We start from the raw sequence: 21,745 nt of genomic DNA on the forward strand, positions 1-21,745 counted from the left end.
ATAATTTTTTTTTTGTTTTTTTATTGTGGACCTATAAGAGCTTATTTTTTTGCCACATGAGATGCACTTTTCTGGTACATAATTTTGGGGCATCTATAGCTAATTGGTGAGATTTTATCAACTCTTTGTTGGTGGAGGAATTGAAAACCATACATTTTTATGAACTTTTTTTGTATTTTTTTTTTGGCCGGTTACCATAAAAATAGTATATTATTTTTAATCTAGGGGTCTCCACGATTACGAAAAGACCTCATTTATATAGGTTTAAAAAAAAATCCCATTTTACTGAATAAAAAGTAATTAGGCAAAAATGTAAACTTTTAGCATCACTGACTTTCATATGCATAAATTTTTTATTTTTCGGCTTACAAATCTGGTTAGGGGTTTATTTTTTGCAAGAAGGATTGTTCTTTTTAGTGGTCTTATTTTAGAGTGAGTAACTTTTTTAAATCACTTTTTAGAGCATTTTTAAAGGGTATTAATTGAAAATTATCTTTTTTTCGCAGCGTTTTTAAGGTTATTTTTTACGGGGTTCATTTTGTAGGTCCAATAACAATTCTGTTTTATTATGCAGATTGTTACGGACGCAGGGATACCAAATATGTGGGGGTTTTGTGTATTTTATTCAATTTTACTGAATAAAAACTAATTTGGAGATAATTTTGTTCATTTTAGCATCACCATCTTTTCATATGCAGAACTTTTTTATTTTTCGGCTGACAAATCTGGTTAGGGACTTATTTTCTGTGAGAAGGATTGTTCTTTTTAGTGGGCTTATTTTAGAGTGCGGAAATCACTTTTAAGAGCATTTTTTTTAAAGGTATTAAAGCGCATGCGCAGACAGTTTACAGTCAGACCCGGAAGGGATCTGACTGACAGGGACATCGGGCAGCACATGGCAGACTTTGGGGCTGCCCAGAAGAGGATCGGATCCCCCGGTAAGCGACATGGGGGATCCGATCCACAGCAGGAACACCCTTAAAGGGTTAACACCCGCGATCAGAGTCGGCTCCGATCACGGGTGTTACAGCGTGGTGTCAGCTGTGATAGACAGCTGACAGCCGCTGCTTCTGGTGCCGGCTCCGTTCGTGAGCTGGTCCCAGAAGCTGAACATTATACTACGTCCCAGTGCGCTTAGCATGTAGCCACAGGGACGTAGTATAACGTCGTGGTGCACCTAGGGGTTAAATAAAAGTTAAAAACTGCAGTTCCCAAAGGTCTTTTCTAGTCTTTGAGGGACAGCTTGAGAAAGCTCACTGTTTGGAGCCGAAACGTTGCTCTTTCACATGGAATAAATCCACTAAGATATTTTTTCACTACAATCTGGTGTGCTGCTTTTTTTCCTTTGTCTATATCTATCTATCTATCTAAGTTGAGGAAAAGGCAGCACTCCGTGGTTGGTGTCAAATAAAGTGGGTGTCTTTATTCCATGAGCAACGTTTCAGCTCCTTGCGAGCCTTTGTCAAGATGCTTGACAAAGGCTCGCAAGGAGCTGAAACGTTGCTCATGGAATAAAGACACCCACTTTATTTGACACCAACCACGGAGTGCTGCCTTTTCCTCAACTTATATTACAGTCCCCTGGCCTGGGGACTCACGGTCTGTGCACCCACCGAAGTTGCTGTGCTGCTCCGAACTTTCCTTTTTCTATCTATCTATCTATCTATCTATCTATCTATCTATCTATCTGTATATATATATATATATATATACATATGTTTTGATTTGTGTCTGGGATGCGCTTTAGTTACTGTATGTCCCCACATCCCTCTTAGTGATGTGACAATCCCAGTGTTCTAGAACGTTGATGTCACAATATGTAGAGGCAATAAAAGTTCTGGTTCTGTCCACACTTAGTGTGGTGATAGAGTTTGTGGCGTTAGGATTTTGTTGATTTGCTGAGCAAAATTGAGAACAAAAATATGCGCAAACGTCGCTTTAACATCGAGTCTGATACAGACAACAGTGACGGCAAAGACCAGGTAAGTGACGCCATTATTCATTTTATTATGGAGAGTTTTAGACATAAGATGTCATTTTAAACTATTTTACTGCACATCCAAACAAGTAAAGTGGCCAAAATACCAGTTATTCCAGAATCATCCATATTCCTTGTATCACTAACAGATTGGGATTATTTGGAATAAATTGAAGCCCCACTTTCTCCACTTTTTCAAATCAAATTTTTGGTTCTAAGGTGACTTGTCCAATCACATATCCAGGCCCGAGCTGTGACGTATTCAGTAGAGAAAATCCTAAATAAAGACTTTTGTGGTTGAAAGTTCTGCAAAATTGGAGTAAAAAATTATCTTATTTTTATTCCTTCATAGTTGCTGGTCAATAAAAAATGCCGTAGGATTTCTGCGCCCGATTTAGAGGACAGCAGCAGTGATGAGACCCTCCATCAGGTGAGCGCTCACTTCTCCCACGTGTGCTCTGTATCTGGGTTTTCTGTGTAGTTGGACCATTATGGGGCAGATTTACTTACCCCGTCCCTGCGCAATCCCTGATCCGGACTGTCCGACAAGGATGAACTCTGCCGATTCATGAAGATTGTGCGCCCGATTTCCTGCATGTGTCGCTTAGACGAAAACCGACTAAAATGCGGCCGCGGGAACCTTAGTAAATAAGCCCCCATGTCTTTATATTATTATATTTACCTAAAGGTTTTTTTTTTTCTTTCTTTCTTCCAGTCTCATCCACTTCCAAGGTCTCTGAGGAGCCTTGAAGATTATGATGATGGCTCAGGCCCTCATCTGCTCTACATACAAACAGGTATTTCATTATCGGAAACTTTAAAATAAGAAATCAGACTTATCATTGATTAAAAATCTGAATTCTATAGAAGTAAATGATGATATTTGTCCTGTTTTCCAGAGCCAAGTTCTCCCCGGTTTAGTTTTGTGGATGTTGAGACAGCAAGGTAATGTATTTCTATATAAACCACACTATACAATTCATGTTATCTGGTCACTAGGGGGCAGTATTCCGTATTGCCTCTCTTCTTAGTTCATGTTACATGTTGTCTGTTCTTAGAATCTTCATTATTAATGTTTGATCTTCTATAATTCTAGTAACAGGAGATCAGAGCGTCCCAACAATTATGATTTCTTGAAGAATCTGTCTTTTCCAACATCCAAATTTGTGACCAACTTCCGTGGGAACAGACAGGAGCTTACAAGACGTCTGTACAAATTTTATAACAGAACCGTCTTTGAGAACCAGGTATACAATAGTATTATAGAGCCCAATACAGGGTGAAATGTGGACATAGTGAATGGTGGGTCAATGTTTCTTTCTCTGTTTTCTCCTTCTGTCCTGTAGCTTCCTGCATCCATGGACATCAGCTGGAATAAGAGGCTGCGAAGAACATCTGGTCGCACCGGTTACCAGCTGAATAATGGGGAGCGCGAAGCCTTCGTAGAATTATCAGATAAAGTCTGTGATTCTGCCGGTAGGTTTCACATCTGGGAGAAGTTAGAGATTTGCTGGAATCTTCCATGTGTCTTTACAAGTGACTATAAGTAACTTCTCCTCATTCTGCAGAACGACTTCGAGACACTTTGATCCATGAACTGTGTCATGCTGCCTGCTGGATCCTAGATGGAGAAGTAGAGCCTGGCCATGGCTGGCTGTGGGAATCTTACTGCCAGAGAGTGGCACAGATTCTCCCTGATCTTCCACCCATCACGGTGCACCACAGCTATGAGATCCACTACACCGTGATCTACCAGTGCACCGCGTGCCAAGCCAGGTAACTGCCAACTCTATGCCACCAGATTACATTTACCATAGACAGACTGGTGGTAGTTCTGGGATGGTGATCATCTATCTCAGGCCTCTTGCACTATTATATATATATAATGTGTTAGTTACTACCACTGCTTCCTTCTCTGCCAGTGGTTTCTGCAGTCGTACATGTAGGGGATTTCTAATTGATTTTGGATATGTTTTTGTAACGATTAGTTTTTTTATTTGATCCTTGCCTCTGTAGTTATGGACGATGGACGGCCTCTTTAGATACTGAGAAGTATGGCTGTGGCTACTGTAAGAACCGGCTGGTTCTTATAAACCCCACCTGAAAACCACCATCAGTGACCATCAGGCTCCACCATCAGCCAGAGCATAGAGCCGGCCAAGAAGGCAGCACATGAAGAAGACATAAAGACCTGTGAGACGTCTTCTCATCCATCCTAGGGCAGCACAGAGGCTCAGTGGTTAGCGCTGTGGCCTTGCAGCACCTGGCTCCAGAAAGCTCCTGGACAGCGCTGCATGGAGTTTGTATATTCTCCCTGTGTTTGCGTGGGTTTCCTCCGGGCACTCCGGTTTCCTCCCACATCCCAAAAATATACTGATAGGTTAATTGACTTCCCTCCAAATTATCCCAAACATCAATGATGGTCGTCCCTGCTCAACACCAACATCAACAGCAGGAGATGGATCCATCATAAAATAAAAGATGCATTTGATGATTTTAGACACATTTGATGATTTCTGTCATTCATTATACAGATCATACACTGCATTATGTGCGCATAGAGCTGTAGGCTAGGCGAGACAAAGCTGTTCTTCAGCAGCTGAGGTGTTCATTATAAAGGTATCATGTAAAACAAATGTATTGTATAGGAGCAAAGTATATGACATTTACATCCTATTTAAATAAAGAAGTTAAATTCGGGATTTGGCTGGATGGTGCCATGTGAGAAACAAGAAGTCCCAGCCCAACCTCATAAATACAGCGTCTGTCTATACCCACCACAGAGGAGAAATGCAGACATGTCATAAATGTAGCCATCTTGCTGTAGTATGAGATCACTTAAAGGGGTATTCTAAGAATAAGCATAATTAATATCAAAATGGGTCATTAAATATAAGCTAATTTATAATTAGATGTTATTTTAAAATGTTGCTTCTCTTCACACTATAAAGAAGAATTAAGATGCTACTTGGCCCTTTAATTTGTCCAATAATTTTGCCCTGTGGAGGAGACATGGGATAAAAGATGGCTGCTGGTCACATGTCCACATCACATGTCTTGCACTTGTCTAGACAGATCATGTGATCACCACTATGTTTGGCTGTAGTTGGTTGCTGGTAGTGGTATGATGTGCAGAGGGGAGGGCCTTATGATTAAAGTGTGGCTGTATCATCAAGGAGCAGATAGGGCTCAGGTATCTGTGCAGGCAAATCAGTTCCTGCAGAAGAGAAGTAATGGTGTGTGAGCAGTAGGAAAGACAGGGCCCCCTAGCAGGCTGCTGCATGGGGCCCCCCTTCCCACTTAAAAATATACATATTACATATTACATACTCAAACATATAAATACACTCATGTGCATATACACACACATACAGTGCCATATGCAACATACTCACATACAGTGCATACAGACACCATATACACATCACAGGTACTGCATATATACATCACAGTATATGTTATATACATATTATGCTGGACATGTGCAGTACAATATAGATATAATTGTGCAAATCCTCCATTCTTTATTGTGTCATGTTGGATGACGGGGCCCCCTGACACTGCGGGCCCCATAGCTGCTGCTATGGCTGCTACCGCTATAGTTACGTGTGAGGCAGGATATACAAGGCAATGTCATTGATTGGTGCAGGAGACACAAGAGGGGTGTATTTACATGAGGCTGAATGTTAGTGGCTGGGGTGCTGTTATAATATGGCACTGCAGCCTAAAGGTGGAGGGACATAAGGCATTTATTTACATGGGACTGCACGTTAGGAGGCTGTAGGGATAGGATGGGTGTATTTACTTGGCGGAGGAGGGATATGTTTACATGGGACTGCATGAGAGATAGTTAGAGGGACAGGAGGGATGCGTTTACATGGGACTGCATGTGAAATGGCTAGAGGGACAGGAGGGATGCATTTACATGGGACTGCATGTGAAATGGCTAGAGGGACAGGAGGGATGTATTTACATGGGACTATGTTGGAAGGATTTAGTGAGTGCCTTATATGTAGCATAGGTTGTTGGGTAAAAAACTTTAATTTTAGCATGATACTCAGAGTTTAGATTTTGTTCGTCTTGACTCTTTAGCTTAGGACACTGCCATCTTGTCCATCAGGCTGTCCTTGTGCCTTGTTTTCTGTAATGGAAAAGATGACCACATGGGCTTTAAGGGAAGCTGATAACCTCATGTAAACTACAACCTCAATACTATCCTTGTGTATCTCCCCCCTCCCCAGCTCAGCCCTTGACAAAGCACAACTTTTGTTGCAGTTATTCTGCCTGTAGCTGTGAGAAACAGACAGTTCCAAGTACTATTACACATGGATTTTGTACTTTTTCTTTATTTTTACAATAGATTCTACCTTGACTTTTTCTTTCATGTCATCTATGACCCTGCACCAGGTTTACATTCATTGTGAAATCTTATTGTGTAGGAAGATAAGTTGCCCACTTTCATCAATGAGGGGGGTGCACGAAGGGAGTCACAATCGACCTACAGATAATGTATTGAAATCCATGACAATCATAAAATGTTCGATCACACATCCTTTTTTAGCTATTCTTCTCACATTCTTCTATTCTTCTTTTATCACAAAAGTTTAAATACAAAATCATAATATAGAAACGTTGTCCTAGAGGGAACCTTCCTCCCCACCATCCCTGGGGACAGAGTTGACAACTGAAAGTTCTAATGTTTATAAGGAAGCTTTAGACTTCACATGTTGCAGATACTTTTGTGCCAAGATGCTTTATTTCAGGGATTCCATATTTCTGCTTCAAAATGTATATTTGTTCCTCAATATTTTTTAGCATGTGCCCTATATTTCTTAGTGGCTCGTAATATCTGATCTGTTGACCCAGAAGAATATGTTGGAAAGCCCTAAATTCCACTTAGTCCAACTAGTCGCATTTTGAGATGGTGACCAAACAGTAGGTGCCATTTTTGACCTTCTTCGTTCTGATAAGCGTGGTTTTTAACTTGTAGACAACTGTATGTAAACTGCCTGGTACCATCTGGACTTTCCGGCTTTTGGATTTTGTTCCTGGTGCTTCACACACTTAATATAGACCAATGATGGCTGAGTGGGTAGCACTTCTGCCTTGCAGCGCTTGAGTCCTGGGTTCGAGCCCCACCCAGGTTTACATCTGCAAAGAGTTTGTATGTTCTCTCCATGTTTGTGTGGATTTCCTCCAGGAACTCCGGTTTCCTCCCACACTCCAAAACATACTGCTAGGTTGTTTAGATTGTGAGCCCCGTGGGGACAGGGCCCAATTTGGCTAGCTTTGTGTAATCTGTGTGTGCTATATAAATAAAGAATTAGCAACCATTAGAAAATCGGAGCCGGATCCAAGTAGGTAGAGGACCCTAGGTGCAAAATCTGTGGGGGCACCCACTGAATGAAGTCCAAACCATGGTATACATTACTATTCTAAATTGTCATTTATATGCTACACTTTCTTCTACTTACATGCTAGCCCATCAATGACAGAGCCCTTATGAGTAGAATGGTTGGGTCCTGGGCGCGCACCCCTAAAACCCTTTCTATAATTCAGTCCTGGGAAAAGCTTACTACATAGGTAGGCATAACTTGAAGGTGCTAAGCTCCAAAACAAAATCTCTACTGAACTTCCTAGATTGATATATTTTCTATAGTATTGGCTACCCAAAATGAGGAAGTAATACCTTTTCCCCCATCAAAGAGTCATTTTCCAGCCCATGGTGTAGATATGATGCCTTCTCCTGTAAATGTATGGCCAAGCCCTGTTCTCCTTGACACCTTATTGAAATTATTTTTTAACCATAGAGTATTGCAAGACATAAAATGTCTCTTGGAAGACAAAGTCCCAATTATAAATTTCCTGGTGGAATGATAAAGGAACATGATGACACATAGATCTACGCTTAGATACCCCAGTATTGCTGGATCCCTCGTTAGGGGTTACTTGCCTGATACCCACAATGTTTCTAAGCTGAGTAGATAGTTCTGTTGCACATTTATAGTAGTGGGAGGTTGAGGTGTAATGACTCCAACGGTCCATGAAGGGACAGATTGGTTTTCCGGTATGGGGATTGGTGGTCTTCAATAAAACTCTTGTTTTTTAGAAGCTCAGGTCCAATCCAGTTTAAATTTAACCAGAATGTCAGAAGACACTGACCCATATACAAAGAAGAAGAATTCAGTTTACCTTGAAAATAAGTAGTCTCTGCACTTTACTTAGTAAGATGCAACAATCATCTCAAGTTGAGTTACTGCAGTACAACATAAAACACAGTTTTTATATAACCTGAAATTATGATATACAATAATGAAATGGGAACTCTGGGATGCTAAACTCCATGGTTCCTGACAGAACTGATATGACTGGGTCCTGCATCCAATTAAACATTCCTTTTTGATCATTAAATGATGAAAGTGTCAAATCCAGAAGAAAGGTTTTTCAAAGCTGAGTAAACAAACACACTAATTTCCTTGTCTTCTTCACTAGACATCAAAACCGCTGTATCTTTGATGACACCAGCAACTTTCACCAAGTCAAAGAGACCAATCAAACTCAAACCTTTCATGTGAGGTCGTGATTATGACTTCAGACTCTAAAATATGAAATGTCTTTTTAATTTTTTTCTTCTATGATGTGAAAATTGTTCACAAGGATGTAGATACCTAAGAGATGGCCCTGGTTGGTCCCACTTTCTACTTGCCATCACAAAATTGATAGAAAAGTCGTCACATATGTTCCCTGCCATATATAATGTCTAAAATCCCCCCTTTGCTGCATATGCCCCCTTTCGTGCTCCTTTTTCTGTTGTCTGTCTTTATAAAAAGGGCTATAGAAAAGGGGACACTAACTCTTTTTCTATACTCCCCCTCCGACAGCTGGAATATCCTCTTGCCTTACTTCATTTTACCACAAAAAAGGGAAAACATATTGACTAAAGTATAAGCCTAGGGTAGGAAATGCAGCTGCTACTCTTTAATAAAATGTCCAGCAGCCTCCCCTCTCTAAAAAATGGCCAGCAGCCTCCCCTCATTAATGGAATATATACAACAGAGCCACTTTTAATGAAATGTCCACAGCAGAGCTTCCCTTTAATGAAATATCAACAACTGAGCCAGAAATGTGCACTGTAGTTCTGGCTTTAATAAATGTCTACAGCAGAGCCTCCCTTCAATTAAATGTCTACTACAGAGACCCTCTGAAATCTCCCAAGCAAAGCCTGCTTTAATGAAATGGGCATTGCAGTGCCCACCTTTAATGAAATGGCCACAGCATGGCTTAATCACCTCTCACGCCCCCGATTATTAATGAACTTCGAGAGCAATGTCCTTTAAAAAAAAAAAACAACAACTCCATACTCCTTCTTTTCCTGGCAACACCATACAGGCGAGCACACACTGTGAAGTCACACGGCCACGATACTGCGTGACGGTATAGTGTGTGTGCATGGACAGGGTCTTGGGCCGTGGCCAACTTTGTTTTATCAAAGTGGAAAGATTGGGGGAAGCATTGCCCCAAGATGCTGCTCCTCCCCCTTCATTCAGCAGGAGGCGCCGCCTGAGGTGACTTTCTTTAGATGGCTGTCTAACTGTGGTTTGGGCGGCCCATGGCCACCCCAACCACTCAGCAAAATTTTATACAGAAAAAAGATCTTCACTCATGAAATCATCATACAGCTGTTCCTGCAACCCCTGCATTTGTGCCAAGTTTGGTTTGAAGGCAACATTTCCATTTTTGGCATCCTGGAATAGTTTAACATCATGCAGCACTTTTAGTAAGGGCAGTGCGCCAGTTTTCTGTCGGACTTTGCGCGTTCTTTTAGGTATTTAAGAAGTGTCTGCATCACATATGGGTCACATGCGACTGTTTTCTGGCGTGGCTGCACTAGTTTCTGGGATTAGTTTGGTAGATAGTAGCAGAACAGTGAGTGTATTATCCCTGCTCTGCCATGGTGACAACTGCTGGCGCCGCTTTCCTTGTACGCCATTCACAGTTGCCTACCCATGATGCCTCATCGATTGGGTGCAAGGGCGGTGAGGCAAGCGAGCTCATGCAGGCTGGTCAGAGATATCTAGAGGGCCAGATGTGGCCTGAGGGTAGACCCTCCAGCCTCCTACCATGTTGTCCCAAATAAATTATATCAGTTTTGTCCCTTCACCTCCACACTTAGTCCTGTTCTGCCTCACCAAGCTTCCCTTCTCTCCTCCATGAACTGACCTGTACAGAGATATCTGGGGATACTCTGCTCCTTGTTGTTAGCTCCGCCCCAAATTACAATAGGCCACACCCCTTCAATAACATCAAACTTCATAAGACTAACCAGCCACAGCCGATCCTAGTGAGGATATAAAGACCTGTCGAAGCAGGCGCAGGACACGTGATGTGGACATGTGACCAGCTCAGAGAGCCGCCATCTTCCATCCTGTGTGAGTTACAATGCAACAAAGACACTGGATGAATTAGTGGGTCAGTAGCATTTTTTTTCATCATGATATTGTATGTCTAGAGCATTTTTCTGCTTAGGGGAGCAAAATTTTTAGACAATAACTAATTACATATAACTTTTTATTTTAATGAACCACTTGACTATTAATTACACTTATTCCTGGAATACCCCTTTAATGCGGTTGTCAGAAGGTTGAAAAACAGCTCCACACCTGACCATAGGAAGTGCGTGGTATTGCAACCAAGCTCTATACAGCTGAGCTGCAATACTGCCACAAACCTTCGGTCAGGTGTGGAGTTGTTTTTGGAAGGAAGCAGCCATGTTTTTCAACCTCGGGACAACCGCTTTAAACCTTAACCAAAGTCTGGTGCTGAAGGGGTTAACATAGAATGTGCTATGAAGTTTAGTCCATTATTACAAAGAATAATAGAGCACACGGAGCTGTCCACAGAAGAGTGCAGAACGCCTCAGGCATTGCCTGCCCTTCACTTTGCTTGAGGCACAGAAACATTGGAGGTCATCTCATTAATGGAATAAAAGAGAGATTTTTTTCAATGAACTAATTGGCAATGAAGTAATGAGGAAAATATGTAATTTATGTATGGAACGTTTAGAAAAGTAAGTTAATTGGTCAACAAATTTTTTTAAGTGTTTGGATATTACTTATACAGAAACCTTTTGCCAAAAATGTATTCTATTATACAGAAATTGTCTTTACATGTTCTGCAATAATTGTTCCTTTCAATACAAAGTCATACTTTTCTTTGTCTCCTATTTTACCTTGTACCTAGTGGGGGTCATTCACTAAGTGCCCGAATTGCGTTTTTCCGGCGGGTTACCCGAATTTTTCCGTTTTGCGCCGATTTTCCCTGAATTGCCCCGCACGTGATCAGATTCTGGCGCATCGGCACCGGCATGCACGCGACGTAAAACTGGGGGCGCGGCCGAACGAAAAACCCGACGGATTCGGAGAAACCACCGCATTTAAAGAAAAAAAAGTGTAGCTGGACACGCGCTTACCTGCACCCAGCCCGACTTGGTGAAGTTCAGTGCATTCCGATGGACTTCAGCGCAGCACCTGACACCTAGTGGACGTCGGAGGAACTGCCTTAGTGAATCGCCGGAAGATCCGAATCCTCCGCACAGAACGCGCCACTGGATCGCGAATGGACTGGGTAAGTAAATCTGCCCCATTGTGTCTTGTGTTATAAGTACAGGCAGTCCCCGGGTTACGTACAAGATAGGTTCCATAGGTTTGTTCTTAAGTTGAATTTGTATGTAAATCGAAACTGCATACTTTTTTAATTGTAGATCCAGACAAAAAATTTTTGGCCCCTGTGACAATTGTAGTTTCATATTTTTTTGCTGTAATGGGACCAAGGATTATTAATAAAGCTTCATTACAGACACCTTACAGCTGATCATTGCAGCCTGGGACTATAGTAACATCCAGAGAGCTTCACCAGAGGTCACAGTGGGCAGAGAGGTTTGTCCTTAACTAGGGCTCGTCTGTAAATTGGATGTTCTTAAGTAGGAGACCGCCTGTATTCAAAAATGTGTTGAGTGTGTCACCAGAGTTACGTAAAGGGGTTTTTCCATGAAAGGAAATTCTAAAATGTCAAATCCCCTAGTGATATTTACACAATAAAGATAATTTTATTGGGCCACATGAGAAATTGGAACGGTTTTCGAGGGCCAGATTAATATATTTAAAGGGATCCTGTCACCAGATTGCTATGGAGAAAGTACTGTATATGCCAAATATGGAAAAGGAGCCATGAGTGACAAGCAGAGCAGTGAATACATTACACAGCAGACGGAAGTTGTCATTTGCCGTTTCCTCCTCCATTTAGTTATGGGAATGCCCCCTAGACATTTGGGGTCATTTATGTTTATTTTATTTTTCAAAATGTGCACTGTAGTCCTCCGGGCAATAGTATATTCTTTTATTCCAGGAGTACAAAATGTTGCAAATTACATTTTCAAATCAACTAAAATTTGCAACATTGTTAGGCGCAAAAAAAACTCCAGCCGGACCCAAAGGAAAACTTTGAAAATGGAAAGAAGTGACTACATTTTTGAGACATTTCACTCAAAAAAAGTTGGAAAAACAAATTTAATACAAAATACAAAAGACAAAATAATACATGAGAAGGTTCCCAGAGGTGAAAAAGAAGGCCAAAAACTAACAACACAACACACAAAAAAGATAAATGACCCCCATTGAATCATTCCTATCACAGCACGCATCTCCATAAGTTGACAGTTTGACCGAAATTTAGGCTGAAAGTAATAGTTTTGCCTAAATGCAGAGTTTCTTGGAATTTTCGCAGCCTTTTGAATGATTGAGTGTGTTTTTGTCAGGTACCTTAAGAAGAGGTTAAGCTTTTATTACCTGTTCTGAGACATTATTTTCACTTTGAATAGCTGGGATGTGTTAGTTAGGGCACATTTATAAAGAGATTATATTAACTGCTAACAACCTGAAGCACTGAACGCTTTAGTGTATTCTTTTGTAACAATGTTCCATTCTCTCATCATTTTCGTTATATTGGAAATTAATTTGAGGTTATAGCTATTACTTAGGTCATATTGGTTATTTCTTCAACCTCTACGGAACATCATCATCATTATACAGATACCCAATGCATACAAATGAAGACACTTAGGGGAGTGAATGGGAACTGGAACAGGATATTAAAACCATCCACCCACTACCTTAGAGATCAGTAGCTCTGTCTGTTTTTTATATGCTGATAATATGTAATATTACCACTGTACAAGGCATTGGTTCGGCCTCACCTGGAATATGCCGTCCAGTTTTGGGCTCCGGTCCATAAAAAGGAGGCCCTGGAGCTGAAGAGGGTTCAATGTAGAGCCACAAAAATGATAAGGGATATGGAGGGTGTCAGTTATGAGGAAAGATTAAAACAACTAGATTTATTTAGTCTGGAAAAGAGACGACTACGAGGGGACATGATTAATTTATATAAATATATGAATGGTCCATGCAAAAAATATGATGGTAAGTTGTTCCAGATTACCGCATATACTCGTGTTTAAGCCGAGTTTTTCAGCACAAAAAATGTGCTGAAAATCCTCAACTCGGCTTATACACGAGTCAATACACGAGCCCAGCACTTAAAAAAAAAACTTATATACTCACCCTCCCCCAATTTCAGCGTGGCTCCTCTTCTGTCTTCCGCGCCTGTCTTCTTTCTTCTGTATCAGGCTGCAGGGCGAGGCCATGTTTTACTCCCGGTCGGCGCATAGTATGACGTCAGCAGTGGCCACGTCATAGTATGCGCCTGTCCGAATCCTTCGGGTTGTCCGACCGCACGCCCCCAATTTCTGTTGCGTGCAAGCCGGCACGATGCGCCAAAATCCGATCGCATGCGCCAAAATCCTGGGGCCATTCGGCAGAAACCGGAAACCTGACAAAAATGTGCTCCACAGACCCTTAGTAAATGAGCCCCATTGTTCTAGTTTTATAGTCCAGATTATGACAGCTATGAAGTTACCTGTGTGTTTTGTTTTCCATATACAAAAATATGGAAAACCTTTATATTTCGATATTACAATTTTATTTTAACAATTAATAATATACCTTATTTTTACTCAAGTTTTGCTTATTAGCTAATAGGGCATGTACTAAGTTCACACTGGGCCCCTAGCTGACCTGTACAGCTACCTGTAATTGTGATACAGGGTAGTGTCTTGTGAATAGGGTGAGCCCTCTTGGGCAGGGTCCTCCTTCCGCTTGTAGTTTTGTAGTTACATTAGTTCTTGTCTTAATGTAATGTATGTGAACCCCTTACTGATTGTACAGCACCATGGAATTAATACTGCTCGATAAATATATAATTATAAAAATTAAAGTATTATCCTCGGCCTTTGAACTCTCTAAGATGCCAATGACACTGGAGAAGTATTGACTGTGTTCTTAATGAACTTGTGGTCAAAAGAGTTGAAAGCATGTGTCCCATGTGTACACAGCATTGCCCATTGGACCATGAAAACTTCTAATATTTATGTAGCTTAAAATGAATCTGCCCATTAATTATTTTCTGTCCTATCATTGGACAGGGTACAGTAAATAAAGAGAAGCTGGGCTTCTGCCATTATGGTTCAGAGCTACTGTCAGGATTAGCCTGACCGCACACATTGATTAACAGTGAGATTACCTCATCTGGACAATGTGAATGATAGTAAGAGTCCTTATTATGCCATCCACATATAGTGATTGACAGTGCGAGTCCTAATTACCCTGTCCACATACAGTGATTGCCAGTGAGAGTCCTCATTACTCCACCCTTGCACAGTGATTGACAGTGCCAGTCTTAATTACCCCGCCCACACACAATGATTGACAGTGAGAGTCCTGACTACCCCTCCCACACACAGTGATTGACAGTGAGAGTCCTGATTACTCTGCCAATTCACAGTGATTGACAGGGAGAGTCCTGATTACCCCTCCCACATACAGTGATCAACAGTGAAAATCCTAATTACTTCGCCCACACGCAGTTATTGACAATGAGAGTCCTGATTACCCCTCCCAAATACAGTGAGCAACAGTGAAAGTCCTGATTACTCCGCCCACACACAGTGATTGACAGTGATCATCCTGATTACCCCGCCCACACACAGTGATTGACAGTGATCATCTTGATTACCTCGTCCACGCACAGTGATTGGCATGGGGAGTCCTGATTACTCCTCCCACATAGTGATTGACATTGGGAGTCCTGATTACTCCACCCACACACAGTGAGAGTAATGTGTGTGGGGGCGGGATAATCTGGACTCTTACTATCTCCTAAGAGTCCTTACATGATTTCCTGATTTTTTTTTTACCCAAAATACTGTTTTAAATAACATCAAAATATATATTCTCTCCCACTGTCATATTCTGCTTTCAGAGAGGACAAAGCATAAATCACGTCTCCAAGTTTCCTTTAAACTCTCAAAAATAAATACAGTATATGTACAGTACAGAACTTGTGTCCTAAATACTTAGCATTAGGATGTTTTATTGCATCATTTACAAATACACAATGAAAGAAGCTGACTATATACTTCTGGACCTGTTGTGGTCAGAATCATTTGTACAACCGGGAAGCAATTATTTTTTTGTAAGAAATGTTTGTGAGAGCATTGATGCCACAGCACAATATACTCAAACTGCTGCGCTCCAATGAATATTTAATGGTCAGAGGAATGGCTTTTCCAAGCATCTTCCACTGCCAGGAATGATAGATCACCAATTAATCAATGTGATCTCTAATGCTTAAGTCTGTGAAGTTCTTGACCTAAACAAATAAAATATTAACACAGTCCCTATCAGCAACTTGAATTTTCTCTTCTGAGGCATCCTTGAAGAAATGCTGCGTCCCATGTTCTGTAATAAAAGCGTAAGTAACAATCAGAGGAGCGGTGGAAATGGCACATTAGCACTTTAATGTTCTGGTAGGACATTGTGTAAAGGAGATACTATGGATGAAGATGGTTGCCTTTTCATTTATGGCTCTCCAGCACTCAGGGAATATCAGCTTCCGACATGTTTTGGTGGAAGAACCATTTCCCGTAGAAGGAAAGTTCCTCTCTTTTCCTGAATACATATAGAAAAACATGGCACATTATTCTTTTCTTATTTTATTTCAGTGAATATTTCTCATAATTTAGCCTTCACCATGATGTATAAGTTAAAAAAGTATGTATAACAGATCAAAAATTACACCATTGTGTGCCATGTTTTTCTATATGGATACATTTGGATTAAGAATCCTACATTGAGCACCACCAATACAGAGTGTGCGGTTTATATTGCCCTACGTGTCATGTCTTCTCTTATCATCTAGAAGAAACAAGACAAAACGTAAAATTTAAGGTTTTTCTAGTTGATGATTTTTGAGAAAGAAAGAGAATTTTGTAAAATGATAAGACACCTCAGACTTATCTCAATGATTCCCAGTTTCACTGATGGTATCTAAAGCACAGGTATCTTGCACATGGCCGTGTGCTCACCAGGACCGTAACTTCTGCAGTGGAAGAAGGAGGGTGTTGGGTGCTCCCCTCACCCCTACCCTCTCCATAGAAAGCTGTGTGGGTGCCTGGCCAGGTCATAGTGTGCTTACCAAACTGTGATCGGCCACATAGATCTCAATGGGGGCTGTGATCAGGTCACAAATTGTGCGGTTGTGCGCATGAGGTATTGATCACAGAAAATGACTCGCAATAAATAAGTAGGTGAGATCTTTGTGTCACCTGTTTGACCTAGTGGTCTTTTCTATTGGTTTGACAGAAAGCAATAGCAGAGAGGGAACCAGGCAACACCTAAATTCTAGTGGCCATCATCATCCAAACTGCACAAGCATCAGTAGCATTTGCATCTTTACTATGCAGATGCCATTGAGTGCACTGTACAGGACTCTATAATGGGGTACAATGTGCAACACCCCTGCCAATACATGGTCAGTGGGGTAGTTGCGAACAGTGCCCTCTACAGGTTAGGAGCTGACAAAGGGAGTCGCGAACCCTCCAGGAAGGTTCTAGATCTGGTCATCAGGGGTTAACAGCGGTAGATCCTGCCTGAGCAGCCAAGATTTAACTATGCTAAAGTTAACATGCAATGGTATTCCTTCATGTGAACTGGAGTGTGATTGGAGAGTGAGCCACGACCTGACCAGGGTTTAATAAAACCCCTGGACAGGAAGGGGCAAGTACTCTTTGCCATTTAGGCCCAGCTCTCACCACATGTGGAGCTCCTAGGCTTCAGCTCTCACTACAGAACACACTGAGTAACCAGAGACAGTGTCTGTACACCACACAGAACACCCAGGAAAAAGCTGCAGCTTCCATAACTGGACACAGCTACCTCCCAGCCTGCACCTACTACCAGGCTGGTGAATTTACTTCTGAGGATCACTCTCCATGACCACTCCAGTAATCCGGACTCTCCAACAATCCGGCATCTGTAACAAGATCATTTGGCACGTTGCCTGCAGTTGTTCGAATAAAGAACTGTTAGTTGTTTTGCACTACGTTGCCTCCTTCCCTCCCTGGATAGGGCTGTAACACCAAGGGTGCCCCATCCATTACCTGGGGACTCATGTTTCAGACATTAAAAGGGTTGCCCTAGGTAGATTCAGTACATCAGCCTCTCCCTCTACATTATCTTGCACACACACCTGCTGGAGACCTGCCAGGCTGTAGGACAGTCCTCCGGTCCCCATACCAAGCACCGTGACCACAGCATGCCTAGGCCGCAACCGCCAGCCACTCCGGTATTCTGGGCCCTGGCTGCCTCCAGGCCCCAAGAATAGGTGGGGGATGTTGCATATATATATATATATATATATATATATATATATGTATATATATATATATATATATATATATCTTGAAGAGGCATGGTGAATATAGTTCTCTCTATAATGGGGCACATTACATATGTATCTCTCGGCAAAGGGTCACTATATATATATCTGTAAGGGTGAACAGTATATATCTATACATGACATTTTCTTAGTCATATAGTCAACATGACAAGACGCAGAAAAGCAATACAAATATGTGGTAGGCGTGTTGATGTCCCAGGCAGTCGCCCTGTCTGGTCCTTTGGAGTGAGCTTTTATCTATATCCCTCTGAAAGTGGCATGGTGTATATAGATATCTCTGTAATAAGATACAGTATATATCTATTTTGTTTTGTAATGGGCACAGTACATATAGATTTCTCTGGAAGGAGGCACAGTGTATAGAGATCTATGTGAATGTCAGGGCTCTGTAGATATGTAAAATCATTTGGGATACTGTATATATGTCTATAGGGACTTTGGCCCTGTTGCTGTAGTTATGTATTGAGCTTGGTTCTGCTGATGTATTTATAAACTGCACTATTATAAATAGAATTCATATAATAAATAAAGGCAGGAACAATATTGTAATTTGAAAGACACTGTTCATGTTTTAATTAAAGTGGGGACACTGTATAATCTGAATTGATTTCTGGGGAGGCATTGTCTAGACCAATTTAGTGGGATGGACCTGCATGCACTCTAATCTATACATCCCATAGCACTGTATGTATTTTTTTTAATTTTAGGAGAACTGTTATGCTACAATTGCCCTGATTAATGTATATATTTTAATGCCATCCAGGGAAGAAGAGGTTTTTAGAATTTTTTTTACCCTATGGAATAAACTACCTAGACACTGCCCTGGTCAGAAAAGATCATAAGTAAATGAACCCCCTCCTATACCTCTCTTTGCTAGAACAAAATACGTGTCTTGGTCCTATAAAAATGATCACAGCTTAACTTCTGGCATGAAAAGCGCTTCATTGCAACAACCTATTAACTTCAATACATAAGAGATTATTTCATTTCCAACATTAGTCTTCTGTATTTATGATGGATACAAATGTCCCAAAATCAGTAGGGCAACACCTAAATGATGCAAAGCATTAGAGGTAGTGGAAGAACTGCCATTTATCAAACACAGGTGCATCTTGCACGTGCATATGATGAAAGGCTCGCCCTCCGACGCCACTGGATACATAAGAAGGCTCCGGCCACCTGATGCATTCGCAGCCGGCTGTGCTGGTGTACAATTTTATGCCCTGTCTGACATAGAATTGCACTATTACCAGCGATTCAGCTTTGAACTGTGCCTTGAAAGAGGTAAATAGGCTTTATCAGATTTTAACAGGGACACAGACTTAAAAAATTTCCAAAAACAGGACTGGCATATGCTTTTTTACATAAACCCAAGCCTTTCTTCAGCATAACCAAAAACAAAACCTGCTTGTCTGAGCTCTAACTAAACACAAGTCAAACCTAACCATACCAGGTACCTTCCTGTCAGGTTCGGGGAAAAAAATGGCAAAACACACTTACATCTGTGTTTATAGTCCCAGACTTTGAGGTCTGAGCTCTCATGCAACAATTTACGGCCAGCTCCTGGAGACCGAGAGATAGAGACTCACAGTCTGAAAATGTTATGCACCTGTGGTCCAAAATCCTGAGATGGACCAGAAGTTGGAAAACCCGCCCTCTCTTTTCCCCATCCAGCTTCAAGGCCCCTTTATTCCGACTTGTAGTAAAAGTCAGTCTAAGAAAGTGTCTGCTTTCCATTACATACAACAACGTGGAGCCTAAGACACATAAGACAGAAACCTAGGGGAAATATATCTGCCTTCAATGATTTTCCCGGGCTATAGCACGTGTGCAGGCTTGGGGACAGGAATGCCCCATGTTGGCCCACTCCGCCGCCCACCGTGAAGCCTTTCACACCCCTCCATGTCCACTTGGTATGGAAGTGGAATGTTGGGCAAAATCATCTCAATGTCTAGCAGAAAACTACCCTACAAGTCCTGATTTTTGTCTCCTTACATTTAGAAACCTTAAAAAGGTGACTGTCTCTATGACAGAGCTTATAATGGAGCAGGGAGAGAATCATGAAATCCAGGAGTATTAATCTGCTTGTTCCTCCCCATGAAAACACAAACGAGAGGCACAGTATGGACTCCCAGCGGTCCATGGGCGCCTTGTTATACGAATCTGTAATGTTTCAAGCTTCACTATTGAATGTCATTCTGTCATTTCTAAATCTTGGCGATGTACATTATATTTTACAGACTCCCCTGTCATGGCGCTGCACATATCATATCATATTCATATTTGTATATATTTCCTTGTAGCTGTCAGAACATCATTTTTTATTAATGTGTTTCTTACCTTTATTTTTCATAATTGATCAAATAGCAGAAAGTCTGAGAAAATGTTATATTTATAGCAGACCCAATGTGATAAGTAAAAAAAGTTCCTGGCCTAAAATGTGAGTATTATTTGCATACAAGAAGCTTGGAGGTAGAAGTCATCGACTGTCACTGATTTCCAGAGCTGCCATCACCTGAACATTTCAATTTACAAAGGGAAGTGATTTGAGCGAATGCAGACCTGGATCTTCAGGTTTATGTTTGACTTTTGCATAGGTACGTCCTACAGACTGGATTTTTCATACACTTGGTAAATTATTGGGTAGTTGAAATAGTATTTTTGTTTATATTTGACATTTCATTTTATGAAAGTAGCACCAGAGGCAAATTGCTATAGTTATCCTGATGCCGGATCTGTTCCTGGATTTCTTCTTTGGGGTCTCCTTGTAGCCAAAAAATCTTTAAAAAATATGCTAATTAAATGAAGGTGCTATGGAAGGGGGCATCACCAGATCCCCAGCATTGACATATAACCAGAACACTCATTACACTTCCCCTGCCAGACCTGGATACACAACACTCTGCAGAGTGCCTACGCAGAGCATCCCCCATACTGGCAGTACAAGAAAGTGACTGCACAGTTGCAGGAATTGTAAGCTGACAGTCAATGACGTAGGCTAGACAAGAAAGTTCTCTAAAGCATTGGGTCATTGCCACTGCTGCAGGAATGCCCTTTCGGTTAATTTGCATATTTTATATTGATATACAAAAAAAAAACAACCTCAAGTAGACCTTAAAGAAGAAGCTGAGGTCCTGCATCAGGATGGCTACAGGAATCTACAGTTGGTTGCCAGTAGCAATTACATTTCAATCAGGGCTTGGTTTCTCAGCAGTCTCAGGCAGCATCATGTGGTCAGGGCTTAACCCTAACACAAGTCTCTGGTTGTCCCTGGTATTTAGGACTTGAGCCCTTCCAAGATATTTTAAAAACCAAGAAAGATAGTACAGTATGCCAACTTTTCTTTCTTTCAGTATGGTGACAGATCTTAGCTGTAGTTTCATCAACCTCGGATGACACAACTTCAGCGCCATTCCACACTGCTCTCTTATGTAGTACCCCCATTCATTTGTGCTACTCTTCCCTAAAGTGGTGCCCACATTTGTCAGTTCATCTCTGTCCCTTAATATCTAACTCCTGCCAAATGACAATATATAGTATACAGTAACAGATCCCCAGCAATTTAAATGTGTGTTGGTCACCTTGACATTCTTTGAATGTAAACATTGGGTGATTCGTCTATTTATCATTCATACATGGACGAATCTGTCATCACTTTTGAACATAATAAAGTACATACAGTGTTAGGTACAGGCAATGGAGAGCTCAGTAACTATACTTTTGAGAGTATGGTAAGTAGCAGCAGGACTGTGAAAAGTAAACTTTTTTTGCAGATTTTGCAAGTGCTCTGGGCAGTTCTTTGAGCCTGAAGAGCTTTCTGATCTATACGATAAACTATTCCACAGCACCACCCCTCTACTCTTAGTGACTGATGTAAGTATCCAATCAAAATCCTGATATAGTTCCTACTCTTAGCAG

General features: G+C 41.3%; 1 protein-coding gene across 1 annotated transcript; it reads left to right on the forward strand.

The window, feature by feature from the left end:
• Positions 1–1,883: 1,883 nt before the first annotated feature.
• LOC140120684 (germ cell nuclear acidic protein-like) lies at positions 1,884–4,458 on the forward strand. Its single transcript, XM_072139644.1, has 8 exons — positions 1,884–1,982; positions 2,331–2,408; positions 2,694–2,775; positions 2,878–2,923; positions 3,075–3,225; positions 3,325–3,454; positions 3,547–3,754; positions 3,995–4,458. Exons 1-8 carry the CDS (start codon positions 1,923–1,925, stop codon positions 4,080–4,082), a joined length of 843 nt encoding a protein of 280 aa, XP_071995745.1. The 5' UTR covers positions 1,884–1,922; the 3' UTR covers positions 4,083–4,458.
• The last annotated feature ends 17,287 nt before the right edge of the window (positions 4,459–21,745 follow it).

This window comes from Engystomops pustulosus, chromosome 3, assembly GCF_040894005.1.
Source record: "Engystomops pustulosus chromosome 3, aEngPut4.maternal, whole genome shotgun sequence".
Taxonomy (NCBI): Eukaryota; Metazoa; Chordata; class Amphibia; order Anura; family Leptodactylidae; genus Engystomops; species Engystomops pustulosus.